Source organism: Cydia splendana, chromosome 1 (assembly GCF_910591565.1).
Source record: "Cydia splendana chromosome 1, ilCydSple1.2, whole genome shotgun sequence".
NCBI lineage: Eukaryota > Metazoa > Arthropoda > Insecta > Lepidoptera > Tortricidae > Cydia > Cydia splendana.
In genome coordinates, this window is record NC_085960.1 from 15,577,826 (window position 1) to 15,594,444 (window position 16,619).

Sequence of the window (16,619 nt, forward strand, 5' to 3'; positions counted from 1 at the left end):
GGCAAACAAGCATACAACTCATACAAGGCTGTTAATGCCGATGGCAAGTGGGAGTTTAGACTAGACCTCTGATTCTCCAAGGGACTCACATTGTTGACCGAGTAAATTTTTATTAATATGTTTTAATATGACATGTTGGTGGCAAACAAGAATACAAGGCTGTTAATGCCGATGGTAAGTGGGAGTTTAGATTAGACCTCTGCTTCTCCAAGGGACTCACATTGTTGACCGAGTAAATTTTTATTAATATGTTTTAATATGACATGTTGGTGGCAAACAAGAATACAAGGCTGTTAATGCCGATGGTAAGTGGGGGTTTAGACTAGACCTCTGCTTCTCCAAGGGACTCACATTGCTGACCGGTTACAAATCTATTACACTCATACTAGGGTTCCGTACCTGAAGGGTAACTAAAAAACGGGAACCTATTAGCGATTCCGACTCGCACTTGGCGGGTTTTTCTTAGTAGGTATATGACATTTATTTCAGTTTTACTTCATTGTCCGTCTGTCTGTCTGTCTGTCTGTCTGTCTGTCACCAGGCTGTATCTCATGAACCGTGATAGGCCTAGGCAGTTGAAATTTTCACAGATGATGTATTTCTGTTACCGCTATAACAACAAATACTAAAAAGTATGGAACCCTTCGTGCGCGAGCACTTGCCCGGTTTGACATTTCAGGCTCCGTCACACAGGCGCGTTTCGCGTGCGGCGCGTGAGCGGGGCGCGCCGCTTTTTCATATAAAACGCTCAGGCCCGGCTCTGAAATCGCGCCGGTGTGACGGAACCTTTATTTCAGTTTACTCCACTGTCCCTCTGTCACCAGGCTGTATCTCATGAACCGTGATAGCTAGACAGTTGAAATTTTCACACATGATGTATTTCTGTTGCCGCTATAACAACAAATATTAAAAAGTGTTCCGTTCTTGATGGGTGAGTCCGACTCGCACTTATTCAGTTTTTTTTTTGTAAACGAATTTAATATTAACGGATAGGCATTAATATTAAAGAATGAAATAGTAGTGATAATTTCCATACTTATACTTTAGTGCCATGAAGGGTAGGTACAAAAGGGTTCCCTCTTTTGAGATTGGAAAGTGGGCTAGGTTATAAATGCGGCCTTCACAGAACCGATCTGCGACCAGAAAAGTGGGTCAGGTTAGAACTGTGATCCTTACAGAACCGAACTGCTACCAGAAAAGCGGATTAGGTTTTTTTAATTACATATTTGTTTTTAGATATAATTATCGGAATAGTAAATTTTTCGAGTTATGATTGTATGTTACGGATTTAAAGTTTTCTGAGATGAGATAGGTTTGTAACCGCCTTGATGAAGGTATGAAGTCTAAAAGTAAATAATTACTTAATTCAAAATGAGTATTACCTATTACTATTATTTATTTTACCCGAGCGAAGCCGGGTTTTCATCTAGTAATAATATAAACAGATACCTTCCAAGCGAGCTGTCAGTGGGACCACTTTTTTTTAGTGTACGATTAACAAAGCGGCCCACTTTGCTGTAGCCATGTCGATAAAGTCATATCGATAAACTATCGACATTTCTTGCAATTCTAATTTTACTTGGAAGGATTTAAAATTGATTTAAACTATACCTAAAATGATTAGAAAATCATTATTACATAGTAACATAATTATAATTGGCTCTGTAATGCTATCTAAAAAGTCTAATGTATCATTCATAGCTGTTGGAATTTCTTGTATAAATAAATAAAATAAAAATAAAATAACTTTATATATGTTCTTATCACCAAGTAAGTATGTTTTTGTAAATGCGATATTACAATAATTAACGGCGGAAAATGCCCTGTGACAGTGCAGTTGTAATAACCATCGTATAACAATGATTCAATGGGCGTTATTATTCTATTATCTCTGTCTCTCTAGGTATGTTCTCACTGCTTAGGGTGAAAAATTTTGTGTACTACACGAGATCAAAGTTATTTACATCTCCTGCGCTTTTGAATCCCTTACTACGCTCAAGATTTTAAATTTTATTATTATATAATCTTTCGCTTGCACGGGACTCAAAATAAGCACTCGAAGAAATATCAAACTTTGATCTCTTGTTGTACAAATAACTATTGTTTACGTTACATGTCTATCTTTTGGTCAGTAATTAACATATGTGTACCAAATTTCAACTTAATCGGTCTAGTAGTTTCTGAGAAAATAGGCTGTGACAGACGGACGAGTGATCCTTTTAGGGTTCCGATTTTTCCTTTTGAGGTACGGAACCCAAATTAAAGTATTACAATTATCTAACACAAGAAAAACATTTACTACAATTGGCTAGTAATAAAATATAATAAATAATAATTCCTAAGTGTATGGTAATTCATCTAAATTAACTAATAATTATTCATTACTAATATGTCAGAAAGCAAAAAAATATTATTTATTAATATGTTTTAATACTTCTTTTAAGTTTTTCTTAAAAATGCGGTATTTTTTTGTTAAGTCTGATACTTATTTCATGATTGTTTATGTAGCAATATCGAACATAAGCACCCTTTAAACATGGAACGCCGTATCGTATATATAAAAGTTACATAAATACCTACTAAAATATGTGTTCCGCAATAATTGAATTATTTTATTATATTATAATATATTCATTATCCATTAGCATTTCAATTATGTTTATGTTTAACGAAGATAGTGAAGCTTCAATTAATCGCTATTTCGTTCCGCTGTGTAGCGTTTATCGATATATAACATGATTAAAATCGACTTTTGACATCCCTAAAAGAGCACACATATACGTTTTTACGCACACATGCACAACCTGGGTCACCTAAAAAGGGGACACTTGTATTTGAAGTCCATCTTGTCAACAGTATGGTTGTCCTTTTTTGACAAACGGCATTTTTAAAAGAGCAAGGAGAGAGAAATGATACTAGTTGCTGCGCCGTCAAATAGAACAGAAAGCGTTGGGCCCTTGGCCAATACCCGCTAGGCTAAACGGGTTGTCAATTCTAATTACAATGGTATCCTACCAGAGCGCTAGTAGTATAAACGAACGTTTGAAAGGGACATTTTTTTGTATGGAGTTATCGTTCTTCTCCTAGTGAGTATTATATTCTTTGATGCACACAGTATACGCGAGTGTGGAGTCGATTTCGCTCGTGATCAGCTCATATATATATTAATAGAATATTCATAGAATATTATTTTTTGAAGGATACGCACGTTACGCAACTATGGTAAGCAAGCTTTTGTAGAGTTAATACTTCAAAAAAACTCCTTAAGCTGCTGTCAAACGTTTGGCTTAGAGGACTCGCATCCAGGCCATAACCATAATTTAAAAAAAAAAGCTGTCAAACTACTGTCATTTTTTTGTAAGCTCTCAGGAGTATAGTATTTCTTGTATTGTAACTATTGTATTTTAGTAAAAATGGTGAAATTTGTAAAACTCTGAAGCAGCTTTCATAATTTTTAACTGATACTTGTCCTTCTTAACAGATCTCATACTAACATTGGCCAAGATGTCGAAGTGGTGAGTCATATTATTCATTTAAACTTAACATTGTTGCATACTTACAAACAATATGGTTGTAATCTAAGCTCGTTTAGTATAATTGGGAAACATATACTCGATTCTATTAGCTGCTTTAGAGACTACGTCATCTTGTTTATTTACCAGTGAGTTTGTTCTAATAAGTTGCGTGTCTTCGCAAGGTCTCAGTTTCTATAACTCAGTGTATTTAATGCACATACGTTATCATTATCAGTAACCGGCAAAAGCTTCCTGATGGGCTCTCTTTCCTCTATGAAATTGCTCTGTTATCTCGAATTCCTCTCCAGGTCCAGTTAAATTCGTAGAGAAGTACCTACTTAGTATTTTATTTAAATTAGTTTAATAACATAGGTACAATAAGAATGTGCACATAACATAACAGGGATGTTGACTGTGTTTGAAATAAATTATTTCACATCATACAAAAATAAAGTACTAGAAATGACTAGAAAAACATAGACTGCAGTTATTTATTGACATAAAACAAAAAAGTAACAAAAATGTTTTGACAAACTTATTTCCAGGCAATCGGAGCGCAGTATTCATGAGATGTTGAAGGACACTCCACCGCTGCGGGAATCTAGTGACTCCATCACATCTGGCACGGAGCCCAACTTCCCTGCTTCACGATCTATGACATTCCCACCAGCCTACGGTATTAATGTAGCCATAATTTTCCTGCCTATCAAACTTGTTCCTTTACCTATATTATATGAGTAAAATAACCAATGAGCCGTTACATGCTATTCCAGTACAATTTTTACCCTCATAATGTTTTATAATTGAAAATAAAAAGCAGTTTTGGGTTAGCTGAGGGGATTTGGCGTCCGACTTTCAAACTGGAGGTTGCAGTCTCAAACCTTAGCTGTGTACCACTTTTTCGGAACTAATGTACAGTCATATCTAGTGTACGGACAAGTGGTGGCATTTTGAACAGAGCGGGAAATGGAGTCGCCTAGGTGCATTTTATGATTAAATGAATAATGATTAAATGATTTTTCGAAAACATATTTATTACACTTTTTAATTCTTATTCAAGTAGTGCCAAAGTTTATTTATTTATTTATTCAAGTATCTGCTGCGATGTTTACCTAATTGCAAATGGCGACTGGAATATAGGATTCAAAATCTTCCTCATCGTGCTCACTTAAATTGGTGTCCATGTTGTAAAATGAATGAATTATGGCAACTTGCTCGTGCTGTTTTAAATTATTAGCCTAGTGTATTACAACAACAAATATAGCAAACAGTTGTCTAAATTGACAACATCAAATTATTTTGTCGTATCTACAGTTTATAAAGTTTTTGGCTAGTAATTAATTAAGGTTGTTGTACAGTCGCCATCAGATATATCGGAGCGGCCAAGGTGCTCACAAATATCGGAACACGCCTCTATTGTCAGGGCGTTAGAGCGCGTGTTCAGATATTGTGAACACCTTGGCCGCTCCGATATATCTGATGGCGACTGTATATGGTTAAAAAGTATATTGATTGAATGTGAGAGAGCAAGAGAAATAGATTTTATAAGTAAAGTAAATATCATATAAAATTTGTACTTATTCATTCAATCATAAAAAGTTAGTAGATAATAACGACTCTTTCCCGCTCTGTTCAAAATGCCACCACTTGTCCGTACACTAGTCATATCATTTGATATTTGTTACTAGTAGTAAGGGAAGTAGTGTATGGGATGTGCAAATTTTGGAATCGGTTGAATTCACTTGGTACAGATGTAGTATATGTAATGCTAAGCCAATCCAGCCCGGTAGCCATCCGCCGACCCCTTGTGGGTAGGCAGGGGGGCATCCAAAGTTACACGCCGCATATCGGCTTCTATTTACCTACCACCTCGAGTTTGGTATCATTTCCAGATAAATCGGGCATGAGGAATTCATTTTTGAGATATTTAATGTTTATTTAACACAGTTTAAAAGTTTAAAAATTCAACCCCTAAGGGGGTTAAAAAGGGGATGAAAGTTTGTATGGGGTTCATGTTTTATTTTAAGCTAGGAATTTCAAACTTCGTTCAAAGATATATTATTGAAATAGGGTGTCATTCTGAATGCCTAACAACGTTTGTCCTAAAGTCACTTGCCCTAACTGGTTTGTCCTAATGGGCACATGCCCTAACAATCAATTGTCATAACGATTATTTTCCATAATGTAAGGTTCTGAAAAATGGTTAGGTTTTAGAACTTGCTGCCACAAAAGTGGATTAGGTTAGGGTTAGAACTGCGACCCTCGCAAAAAAGAAAACATGCTTAATAACATTAGGATAAGTAATCAATAATTAAGGAAACCAAAATTAGGGTTTTTAGTGTTAGTACAACTGATCATTATGACAAACAATATTAGGGAATGCAAAGATAGGAGAAAAGACTTTAGGGATTCAGATATAGATCCATTGAAATACAAGAAAACTAATTTCAGCGTTTTTGAAAATGCATCCTCTAACGGCGTTAAAAAGGAGTTGAAAGCTTGAATCCATTACAAATTACTTTAACTGCCCCCCATGCCTACCTGCCAGGGGGTGGCGGATGTCTACTGGGCTCAATTAGCTTAGCTTTACGTGTATTACATTTGTGCTAAGTGAATTCATCCGATACCAAAATTAGCACCTTATGACACTACTTCCCGGGCTATAGCTGCTTTTCCTGCTGGATTACATCTTGAGGAAATTTGCATACATCCAAACAGTGTTTGTGAAGACCCTAAAGTTTTCTTTTATTTATTTTTATATTTAAAAGTTACGTTTATTTTTCCGCAGCTCCACCGGACGTATCGGCAGGCGCGGGCGCGGGCTCGTTGCTCCGCGCGGGAGGCTCGCGTCTTGACTCACTCCGCTCTTGGTCACTCTCCACATACAAGTGCACCAAGCAGCTGCTCTATGAGAAACTCGGGAAGACTTCGCGCACTGTAGATACTGGTAAGTACTAGAAAAGTGATAGAAAATATTGAAGCTTAAGTAAAAAAAAAGCGTCGAATATGACAGCTGATGTCAAGTGTTAGATGGCTCGGTACAGCTTCGTACCTTACACTGTAACTTCCTTGCCTTGCCTTGCCTTGCTAAAACTTGAAGTTTGAAAATCCAGTGACCGCAAATCATATAGTGAAGTACTACAGCACAAACCAATTCAGCTGTCAAATTAGAGGGCACGACTTTTTGTCAGTCTACATCTCATATACATTTGTTAGCCTCTGCCTCTATTGGGTGAACATGAATGATGAATCGTTTATTTTTGTTATAGAGTTGGAGGCGCAGATCGAAGCGCTTCGGGAAACGCAGCGCAAATACGCAGGAGTGCTGCGGTTGAGTTGCGCGTTGACTGCACAGTTGGCTGCCGCAGCGGCCACGCAGCGACAGCTCGGCGACGCCTTCGCGGAGCTCGCGCAACGCTCGCCCGAGCTGCAGACACAGTCAGTACAATATGTTACCATTATTATTTGCAATGAAGGTTCAAAACGGACAGACGGAAGATTGTCGTAGGAACTCTGAAATAAAACAACGAAACCTTATTGAGTTTAGGCGCTTTAAAATAATCTCGATTATCTAGACTGGGGTAAAGATATGAACAGATAAGTAATAACAATATGAATTTATTTGCCTTACTTTTGGCTACAATTTGAATCAGGCGGCTGCATTTTGCGCCTGCCTTAGCGACACCCAAACTTACGCCTCGGCCACAAAACGCACGCTCTACGCTGTCACCGACAGATATACATTTGCGAGCGTGCGTTCCATGGCCCTCAGGTTAGAGCACGTAAGACTTGCTCCGCAAAACGGGCCACAACTTCTATTTTAGCGATCAACCGCGGGGTATGGACTTGCCACTGCGGTTGCAACCGCAAGTACATACTTACGTCTTACGCTAGTTTCCCTTTCTAGGTTCCTATACAACGCGGACACCCAGCGCGCGTTGACACGGCACGGTGACACGTTGCTCGCGGCACTGCACTTCTTCAACAACTCGCTAAACACGCTCACCAACAAAACTATGGAGGACACGCTGCTCACCATACGACAATACGAGGCGGCCAGGTGAATTCTAATTTCAATGTCAGCAGTGCAAGTGATTAGAAACAAAGTGCCGATCAAAACAGTTTTACGACTAGACATCGATAACTTAGGCTGGTGTCCGATCGGTCCGAGACCTAGCGATCAGTAAGTAACGAAGCGAGGAGCGACGGGCGAGTGTTTTCGTTTCGTATAAAAAATTGTGTACTTGTCGGCGGAGTAAACAGCCCACGCTCAACAATGAATATAGGTATGCATCTTTTTTATTTACATACATAGGTACGTTTCTTGTATAAGAAAATAGTCGACCGCTATTAGACTAGGAATCCTCTAGACCGAGTTTAGAGCAATTATTTCATGCAACCGATGATGCCAAAAATGCGGGGGTGCGCGGGACGAGGTGAGCGAAGTCCCGTGCCGCGATTGGTCCGTTTAAACGACGAACGCGTTCACGGACGTCACACAAAGACACTTTCGACTCGAACATGGAGTAAAATTACCGTATGCGTGGTAGAGGGGGTAGCGCGACTATGCTCAGTCTGGAATGGTCTGGAGGATGTTTTGTCTGTGACCGCTACTCTATCGCCGCTGATCGCACAGTTGACTTCTGTTACGCCTTCGAAGGCATGAACTCTTGTTTTGAGCGGGATTAAAAGCAAGAGACCGATTTTTCTTCTTTTTTATCACTAAAAATATGTATGTACCGAAATTATTTTAATCATATTTTATGAAATGTACAATTATGCAGGGTGGAATATGACGCGTATCGCAGTGAACTGGAAGCGCGCGGCGGGAACCCGCCATCTTTACTGTTGGCCAGTATCGAGCGACAGCGGCGGGCTTACGAGCGGCTGCGAGACGACTCCGCCGTCAAACTGGCGTTGCTACACGAAAACAGGGTACGTACGACAAAATGAGTCTGTGAAAATGGTATAAAGTTAATTTTATTTAGGTGCTATCCCTGACATAGTTAAGTGAATCGTAAATGGGTTCTCATTGGACTTATAAATTAACCAAATAAAGGGTAAACAATATGTAGATAGTGCCACTCGCGGCAACTAGTAAAGCTCTAACATTGATCAGTTAGCTGTGCCGCTTTTACCTACTTTCGTTGTTTGTTATAGTATTTTATTAGAATTGTATTGTATTTACAGGTGAAAGTGATGAACAAGCAGCTTCTCCTATTCCACAACGCCGTATCGGCGTACTTCAGCGGCAACGGCGCGGCGCTGGAGGCCGCCGTGAAGCACTTCAGCATCCACGCGCCGGCGCCGCCCGCGCCGCTCCCCCCGCTGCCCCCCCTCCCCTCGCTCCCCCCCCTGCCCGCCGGCGCCGCGCCCACCGCGCCCGCGGCGCCTGCCGCGCCGACATCGCCGAGGTCCACGTAAAAAGGACTCTTAAATCGAGCGGCATAAGGTTCTTAATTCTGGGGTCTCGGCTTATCCGCGCTATCTCGCAATCCACGTAAAATAATAGTACATTATTGTCGAGGCTCGGAAGTAGCAACTTGCAGGCTGAGGATTCGTTTTAAACGGACGACCTTGGGAGTCCGTTTAATTGAATCCGAAGCCAGCAAGTAGCCTTCCGGCCGAGTCATATATAGTGCTTTTCTCAAAAATGGTGCAAGAAATATAAATATCATAGAAATATTTTACAAAAGCAACGTTCTTACGTATATATTTTCACAGAAAAAAGTAGAAACAATTGAAAAAATTAGCTTTGTCACCTTTTTATTTTTTTTAATAAAAAAATAGAAGTGTATTTTTCTGCCGAAAATACGTCAACCTATTTGAGACAGCTAAATAGTCGCGGTACTAATCATCTGTTTGGCTGTTTAATGGGCCTGTGCCTTCATTTGATATGGCCATTTCAACTTTTAAAAAGTTTGGAACTCGACAAATAATGGAATTTGTATGCAACATTGCAGTCCCAAAATCGAGACTGCAATGTTTTTAACTTTTTAATTTTTGACTGACCATAAACTACGCGCTTCGCGACCTATTTTTTAAACGGCAAAGTCGACTTTGCCGTCCATTTTTGAGAAAAATCTTATTTAGGTGTAAGATCCTATTTAACGTTGCCGCGGGTATCGCCGCTTCCATGCCACCCCGACCACGTTCAAAATAATCAAATGGCTTCAATTTTGGTATGAAGACGATAGACCGCTTTTACCGGACGACCGCATACATACAAACGTAGTACCCATTTTCCTCCTTGGATATTGACATTATGGAAAATATTTTACACAATTCATTGTATTGTATATTAACCATAGCTATGCCCCTTCGTTTGAGTTTCCTCGATTTTTTTTTTTTAATTAAATTCTATAATGTTAATATTCACAAAGGAAAAAGAGGACTATGTTGTCATCTTTCATTGTTTCATTTGTAGCGGTTGTCCTCTTTTATCTTAATGCTATCTATCGCATTTACTGTCTTTTGGCCCTATTTCAAAATTTTACCAAAGTACATTCATATGTTGAGGATAGCGACGACATGTAAATGATTCTGATTTTTAAACAATCTTCTGAGCATATTATTACCAACCTCTTGGTGTTTTGCTGTAAATCAGGACACTTAAAGTTTCAAGGGGTAAAAATTATTAGTAACAATACAAAATTAAAACCCCAGCACTGCAATAAAATGTCTTTGCACTGTAATATTGTAATAGCTATAATTGTAAGTCTTGCCAGGGGTACGTTTGCGTGTGTGCTTGAGGAGGAGTTGTCAGCGTAAAAAAATGAGACTAGTATTTGTTAATATGAAAAATACGATAAAATTGTAATTACTTAAAAACTGAAATAAATGTCATATACTAAAAAAAAGTGACCAAGGCCTCCAGTGCCCCAGGCTGGAATCGAACCAGCGTCCTCTGCTATCGCGGTAGAGGCATTTATTTCAGTTTATAATTTATATAGTAGTGTTTCTACTTGATAAAAACAAATTAAAATATTTTTCTGAAATAATTTAATTTGTTCAAATACTTTAGTATTGATGGCAGCGCCATCTCTCTCGCTAGCTCGGTATCACATGAGTGATCTAGTTAGAAGGTTCGAACCATATTGTTCTACCTTAGAGATGGCCAGGGGGCGCCATAAGCCTTCAGTAAGAAGTTCATATACTTGGAAAATTTGACCGATGCCGCTGTGACCCGGTGGCCGAGTGGGTTAGGCATCTGCCGCGATAGCAGAGGACGCTGGTTCGATTCCAGCCTGGGGCACTGGAGGCCTTGGTCACTTTTTCTTAGTATATGACATTTATTTCAGTGTATAATTTATATAGTAGTGTTTCTACTTGATACAAACAAATTAAAATATTTTTCTGAAATAATTTAATTTGTTCAAATACTTTAGTATTGTAATTACTTGTACTGAATATAACTAACGCTGCGTCTTACGTAAGAACAACTCGCGAACGCGACGCGGCGCGGTGCGGCGGGCCCTAGGCGTTCGCGTTCGCAACGAGATCGCCCACGTAGCACACTTCTATAGGTATAAGGATTGATTCACCCCGCGCCGCATCGCTTCGCTTCGCGTTCGCGTGTTGTTCGCCTACGTAGTACGATGCGTTAGGAAGGTACTGCATTTTTGGAACACCCAATAGTCTACTGTTTGCTGTTGTTAAACATTGTTGTGCTGACACCCTCCGTTTACTACTTTTAATAAAAAAAAAAACAATTTAGATCTGATTACTTAGCTTATGACAGTTATGACCTTTAGTGTTCATTCAGGCATTGTTGCTTTTACGCTTGCCTAGAGTACATTTTTGTACATATATTAAAATATTTGTTTAATTACATTTCCAATATTTTTATATAATAGTGTTAAAAAATCATTATAGTGTTAACAGACAATGGTAATTGTTTAGCTCAAGCTTGTCCTTCCTTCACATTTTTTAAGATGAGTTTTTCAGTCCAATAGAGGGTTAACAAACTCATGTGTTTAAAATTATTATCAAGATTTTCATATCCAAAGATAAAATTGTGTAATCTAGCATTCTATATCCGTGATATTGTATTCTTAATAAGTTAGTTGAGAGTTGAGAGTTGTTAGCTGGAGCAGGCCTTACTATTAGTGTTAATGTCCTTTGCCAACAACCATACTCATCTCATTGGGTGAAGTGGATTATTGGCAATGGAGGTATAATACACATACATGATATTGTGATCTGTGAGCAGAACTGACAATACAAGTGAGTGTAGCTTGAATACCTAAGTATGAAAGTATTTTGAATAGCTAGTCAACCTTTTTTTTATTACTTGTATGTAAATTTACTTATTTATTACCAATTATTTTAGGGAAATTTTCTTAATATTTAAGTTAAATGCATTTATTATTTATGGAGTGTAAAATAGATCTATTGAATAATAAATACTTATTTCTTTCTTTTATAAACCTACAAATCTGAAAACCATCAAATTTTTTGCATATATTTCTATGGTAACAAAGGTGTTTTACAATATAATACACCTTTCACCAGTTTGATGCAGACTGTAAGTACTTATACTTTTTTTAGATAGTCATCAACTCATCATCCATTCATCATGGGGATTCCACTGAGCCTAAACTAAATTAATTGTTTAAAGCAAATTTATTTACAATATTATTTTATTAAGAGTATCACAAAACATCACTGAACCACTCAATCAAGAAGTGCTTCTTGAAGCCTCATCTTAGGGCTAGCAGTGTAGAATTTAATTCTCAACAATTTCATTCTCAACACAGTATGACTATTCAGTCAGGTTACGCCTTCACTGCTTCCTTGTCTCCATCGGCTTTGTGTAGTTCCTCTTCTTCTGCTTTGAATTTTTCCTACAGACAAATGTGTAACATTATTAATTACAAATTACTTGAAAGTGGGGCTAATTGGCCTTTAAAGCGATCTCAGTCAGCACATGGTTGGGTTCGTTTTTCATATGTAAATGATGTTATACCCCATTTCATATAACATGGTGGGATTCCACTTGTAACGGTCAGTAGGCGTAAACAATAGGAGTAGTGACAACAAAATTTGCGGCGTTGTGTCTTACAATATAACTTTCTAGTCTTGATCCTTTGTGTAATATTACCACATGCTGACTTTGAAGAGCAGAGCTTGTAAAGCAATTGTAAAACAATAGATCAACATTATGGTTCTCTTTGTGCAGTTTCAAGTGGAATCCCGCCATGGTATATGAAATGGGGTATAACAGATAGTGGATAAGTACCACTGCTATTATAGTTCTGCAGTGTGCAATTGCCAGTTTTAAACCATATTTAAAATGTTTCATTTAGAATACTTAAAGGATTTTTTACACACATCTTTTTTACTATGTGATATACTTTAATGGTCTATAAAATTCTTACCCAATCGTATATAACTTTGACAACAAGAGAACAACTTGGACATGTTGCTACTTCTTCTCCCGCCATTAATTCCTCCTGGAAAACAAAACCACTGAAGTTTTAGATAAATACCCAATGCGAATATATACTATATAAATAAACAGGATATATTCAGCTTAGTTTAGAAGATATGCATTTATTCCAATTAGAAAATAATTAGATTCCAATTCTAACCTTACTGATTTGGAATCTGTCTCCACATGGACAAGGATAATAATACATATCATCGTCCTCGTCATACTCAAAGTCTTCGATTTCTATTTCGTCGTGAAATATCGTCATGGTTTATCTAATAATTGTCGAAAGAAACTTAAATTGTTAATATCACAACAACACCACACATCGCCTCGCCTTCGCCTTTTTCCAGCTGTCACTGTCACCGTTGTCGATATAGGATTTCAAGTTCGTATTGTTCGAGTACTGGTTAAAACTGCTTTGAGGTATCAAAGTATGATATACGTTCTTTAATAGTAGTTCTAAATTTCTAAATAATGTAATTTTTTGTCATTCATCTTAAGTTAAAGTTTAGTTACTTATTTGCTACAATAATGTTTAGATATTAATTAATTATAAGCAGAAAAGCTACTGGCAATTACCACGACTTGGCAACATCGATGAAGTCACGTCACGTCACACACGCACGTCATTCGCTCGTTTCATTTTATTCATTTTCGTGCAAGAGGATGATCGTGGTGGTCTCGTTGGAGTAGCGCCGTAAAATAGTGCTGTGAGTGAATTGTGTAAGTGTTTCACCTCAGCTGAACTGAAAGTGCCACCATGTTTAGCTGGTTAAAGAAGGAGGGTGAAAAAACGGAGAGCATCGACACTGTCGTCGAGGGACTCAAAAAAATCTACAAACAGAAGTTGTTGCCACTCGAGCAGCATTACCAGTTCCATGACTTTCACTCGCCACAACTGGAGGAGCCGGACTTCGATGCAAAGCCCATGATCCTGCTCGTGGGTCAATACTCGACCGGCAAGACGACATTCATAAAGTACCTTCTGGAGCGAGAATTCCCTGGCATTCGCATCGGGCCGGAGCCCACCACAGACCGCTTCATCGCCGTCATGTACGATGAGAAGGAAGGCGTGATCCCCGGAAACGCGCTCGTCGTCGACCCGAAGAAACAGTTCCGACCCCTCAGCAAGTTCGGAAACGCCTTCCTTAACCGCTTCCAGTGTTCGACGGTAGCGTCACCGGTGTTGCGCGGCATTTCCATTGTGGATACTCCTGGTATCCTGTCAGGCGAGAAACAGCGTGTGGACCGAGGATACGACTTCACTGGCGTGTTGGAGTGGTTTGCAGAACGTGTAGATCGCATCATCCTCTTGTTCGACGCGCATAAGCTGGATATCTCTGACGAGTTTCGGCGCAGCATAGAAGCGCTGCGCGGCCACGACGATAAGATTCGCATCGTGTTGAATAAAGCCGACATGATAGATCACCAGCAGCTAATGCGTGTGTACGGCGCGCTCATGTGGTCTCTCGGGAAGGTGCTACAGACGCCAGAGGTGGCGCGAGTCTACATCGGCTCCTTCTGGGACCAGCCTCTGCGCTATGACGTAAACCGCCGCCTCTTTGAGGACGAGGAACAGGACCTCTTCAGAGACATGCAATCCCTCCCCAGAAATGCAGCACTACGAAAACTTAATGATTTAATCAAAAGGGCGCGCCTCGCGAAAGTGCACGCATACATAGTCAGCGAACTAAGGAAAGAAATGCCATCAATGTTTGGTAAAGATGGTAAAAAAAAGGAACTCATCAAAAACTTGGGACAAGTGTATGACAGGATCCAGCGTGAACAGCAGATTTCTCCTGGAGACTTCCCAGATATTAAGAAAATGCAGGAAACTCTAGCAAATCACGACTTCACAAAGTTCCACCCTCTCAAGCCCAAGCTACTTGAAGTGGTTGATCATATGCTCGCCACAGACATTGCCCGCCTTATGGATATGATTCCACAAGAAGACACCAATATTGTCACCGAGCCATTCATCAAAGGTCAGTATTTTTATGTTATGATAATTTTTTTATAACATGAATAAAGTTTTTTGCGGTTTCCTTGATAGAAGCTGGTAAATGTGGAAAAATAATTATTAGACATAGTCAGAGGAGACTTCAGATCTGCATAAATATATACATATATACACTGTGGAAAGATAAGTCAGGCCCTGGAGGGAAACTACCTTAAATCCTTAAGCTGGCTCATTTTACTTAAAGGAGACATTCCTTTATTTTTAAAAAGAAACAAAACTGCATTCAAAGATTTTCTAAAACTCGCTTGCCTCGCCCGGGACTCGAACCGACTAAACATTCCAAAAAATAAACACTTGCAATTTTATTCTACTAGTCGATACAGTTAATGTTAATGATAACATTTCTCCAAGAAACATTAGGTCTTAGACTCGTCTGTCATACAAAATATCCATAAAATCTATACTACGTTTTTTTTAGCATTAGAAAGAACTCCACAGAAGCAAGCGTGCAGTTTTTATCAGGCTCTTTAATTGTTAATAATGATTGAATTATCTAATGTAGCATGGTCAATACATATAATTTACTTCAAATGATTACCCCTAAAAGTGCCGGATTTGGAACCACAAGCTTACTTCTGCGAAGTTCTTTCTAATGCTAAAAAACACGGACTATAATATTTAGTACTCAAGATTTTTTTAGACAAGCCAAATTGAAGAAAAAAAGTAAAATCTTTAAATGCAGTTTTGTTTCTTTTTAAAAATAAAGGAATGTCTCCTTTAAGTAAAATGAGCCAGTTTAAGGATTTAAGGTAGTTTCTCTCCAGGGCCCGACTTATCTTTCCACACTGTATATATACAGGGTGGAAAGGCACGACGATCCTTCCCGGAAGTATTAGGTCGTTTAAGTGATACAGAGACTATTGGTAATGGTAAGAATCGTTAATTGAGTAAAAAATAAAAATTGCAAAAATACTACTTTTTAACTGTGGTGATAACCCTATAGCATGTGCACATGACGGCTAGATTAAGGATCTCCGTCGGGAAAGCTCGGGACTTTACACTTTTTTCCGATCGTTGACAGTATCGCAATGATGTATGAATGACGCATAAATGTCAAATAAATCAAATGCATGCAAAAATATTACAAACAATTTTATTACTTTCTTAGATAATTACTTTTTTCCAATATTTAATACTATCTTCTTTTCACATACGGTGTTCAAATGTACCTCCGTGTATTACAACGCCGCCGCAGTCCGTACCCGAGTATGTCGATGCACATGCGATATAGTGTATGCTCTTCGTCATTTATCCTCCGCAGAAAGCACCAATTAGCCTTTGTCTCATTTCGTCCGCAGTTTCACATTCCGTTTGGTTTGGTACACCATATCTTTTACACAGCCCCACAAATTTAAATAGCCACGAGCATCTAACATTTTTATTTGAAGAATATGACATTCAATAAGTATAGTTCAATGAAAATTTAATTTCAAACATCAGACGTCTTGTCTATTTCCTACCACGCAAGAAGGTTTGTTAGTTTGGTATTGAAGAAGTATTTATTCTTGATTTATTCTTAGTATTTCATTTTTGCAAGTTCATTTGGTGCAACTAACACAACCTACATGTAATTTTTTATTATTTTAAATAGTTTCCAATTATTCGAAAATAATTTTGTGAAACGTGTTAAGAAACTAAAACCTTTTTA

The 16,619-nt window shown here is 38.5% G+C and overlaps 3 protein-coding genes across 3 annotated transcripts in view; 2 read left to right on the forward strand and 1 right to left on the reverse strand.

The window, feature by feature from the left end:
* Positions 1–3,368: 3,368 nt before the first annotated feature.
* LOC134797601 (arfaptin-2) lies at positions 3,369–8,954 on the forward strand. Its single transcript, XM_063769949.1, has 7 exons — positions 3,369–3,515; positions 4,061–4,191; positions 6,304–6,462; positions 6,785–6,953; positions 7,423–7,575; positions 8,300–8,450; positions 8,706–8,954. The coding sequence occupies exons 1-7, from the start codon at positions 3,505–3,507 to the stop codon at positions 8,937–8,939; spliced, it is 1,008 nt and encodes a 335-aa protein (XP_063626019.1). The 5' UTR covers positions 3,369–3,504; the 3' UTR covers positions 8,940–8,954.
* A 3,167-nt stretch (positions 8,955–12,121) lies between these two features.
* LOC134796374 (diphthamide biosynthesis protein 3) lies at positions 12,122–13,310 on the reverse strand. The gene is made up of 3 exons (XM_063768558.1): positions 13,109–13,310; positions 12,896–12,970; positions 12,122–12,361 (listed from the first exon to the last, which is right to left on the reverse strand). Exons 1-3 carry the CDS (start codon positions 13,214–13,216, stop codon positions 12,293–12,295), a joined length of 252 nt encoding a protein of 83 aa, XP_063624628.1. The 5' UTR covers positions 13,217–13,310; the 3' UTR covers positions 12,122–12,292.
* Positions 13,311–13,596: 286 nt separating this feature from the next.
* LOC134795240 (EH domain-containing protein 1) overlaps positions 13,597–16,619 on the forward strand; it is a 30,501-nt gene continuing 27,478 nt past the window's right edge. The window contains exon 1 of the mRNA XM_063767063.1: positions 13,597–14,936. Within this exon, the coding sequence (XP_063623133.1) occupies positions 13,712–14,936 (1,225 nt within the window). The 5' untranslated portion in view covers positions 13,597–13,711. The remainder of the gene's footprint in view (positions 14,937–16,619) is intronic.

Bases quoted from the DNA above. Each gene is read 5' to 3' on its own strand.
- LOC134796374 (XM_063768558.1), bottom strand. From the start codon at position 13,216: ATGACGATATTTCACGACGAAATAGAAATCGAAGACTTTGAGTATGAC. The intron at 12,971-13,108 runs GTTAGAATTGGA...TTTGTTTTCCAG, and splicing joins ACAGATTCCAAATCAGTAAG to GAGGAATTAATGGCGGGAGA. The intron at 12,362-12,895 runs GTAAGAATTTTA...ATTTGTCTGTAG, and splicing joins TCAAAGTTATATACGATTGG to GAAAAATTCAAAGCAGAAGA.
- LOC134797601 (XM_063769949.1), top strand. The intron at 7,576-8,299 runs GTGAATTCTAAT...ACAATTATGCAG, and splicing joins CGACAATACGAGGCGGCCAG to GGTGGAATATGACGCGTATC. The intron at 8,451-8,705 runs GTACGTACGACA...TTGTATTTACAG, and splicing joins CGTTGCTACACGAAAACAGG to GTGAAAGTGATGAACAAGCA.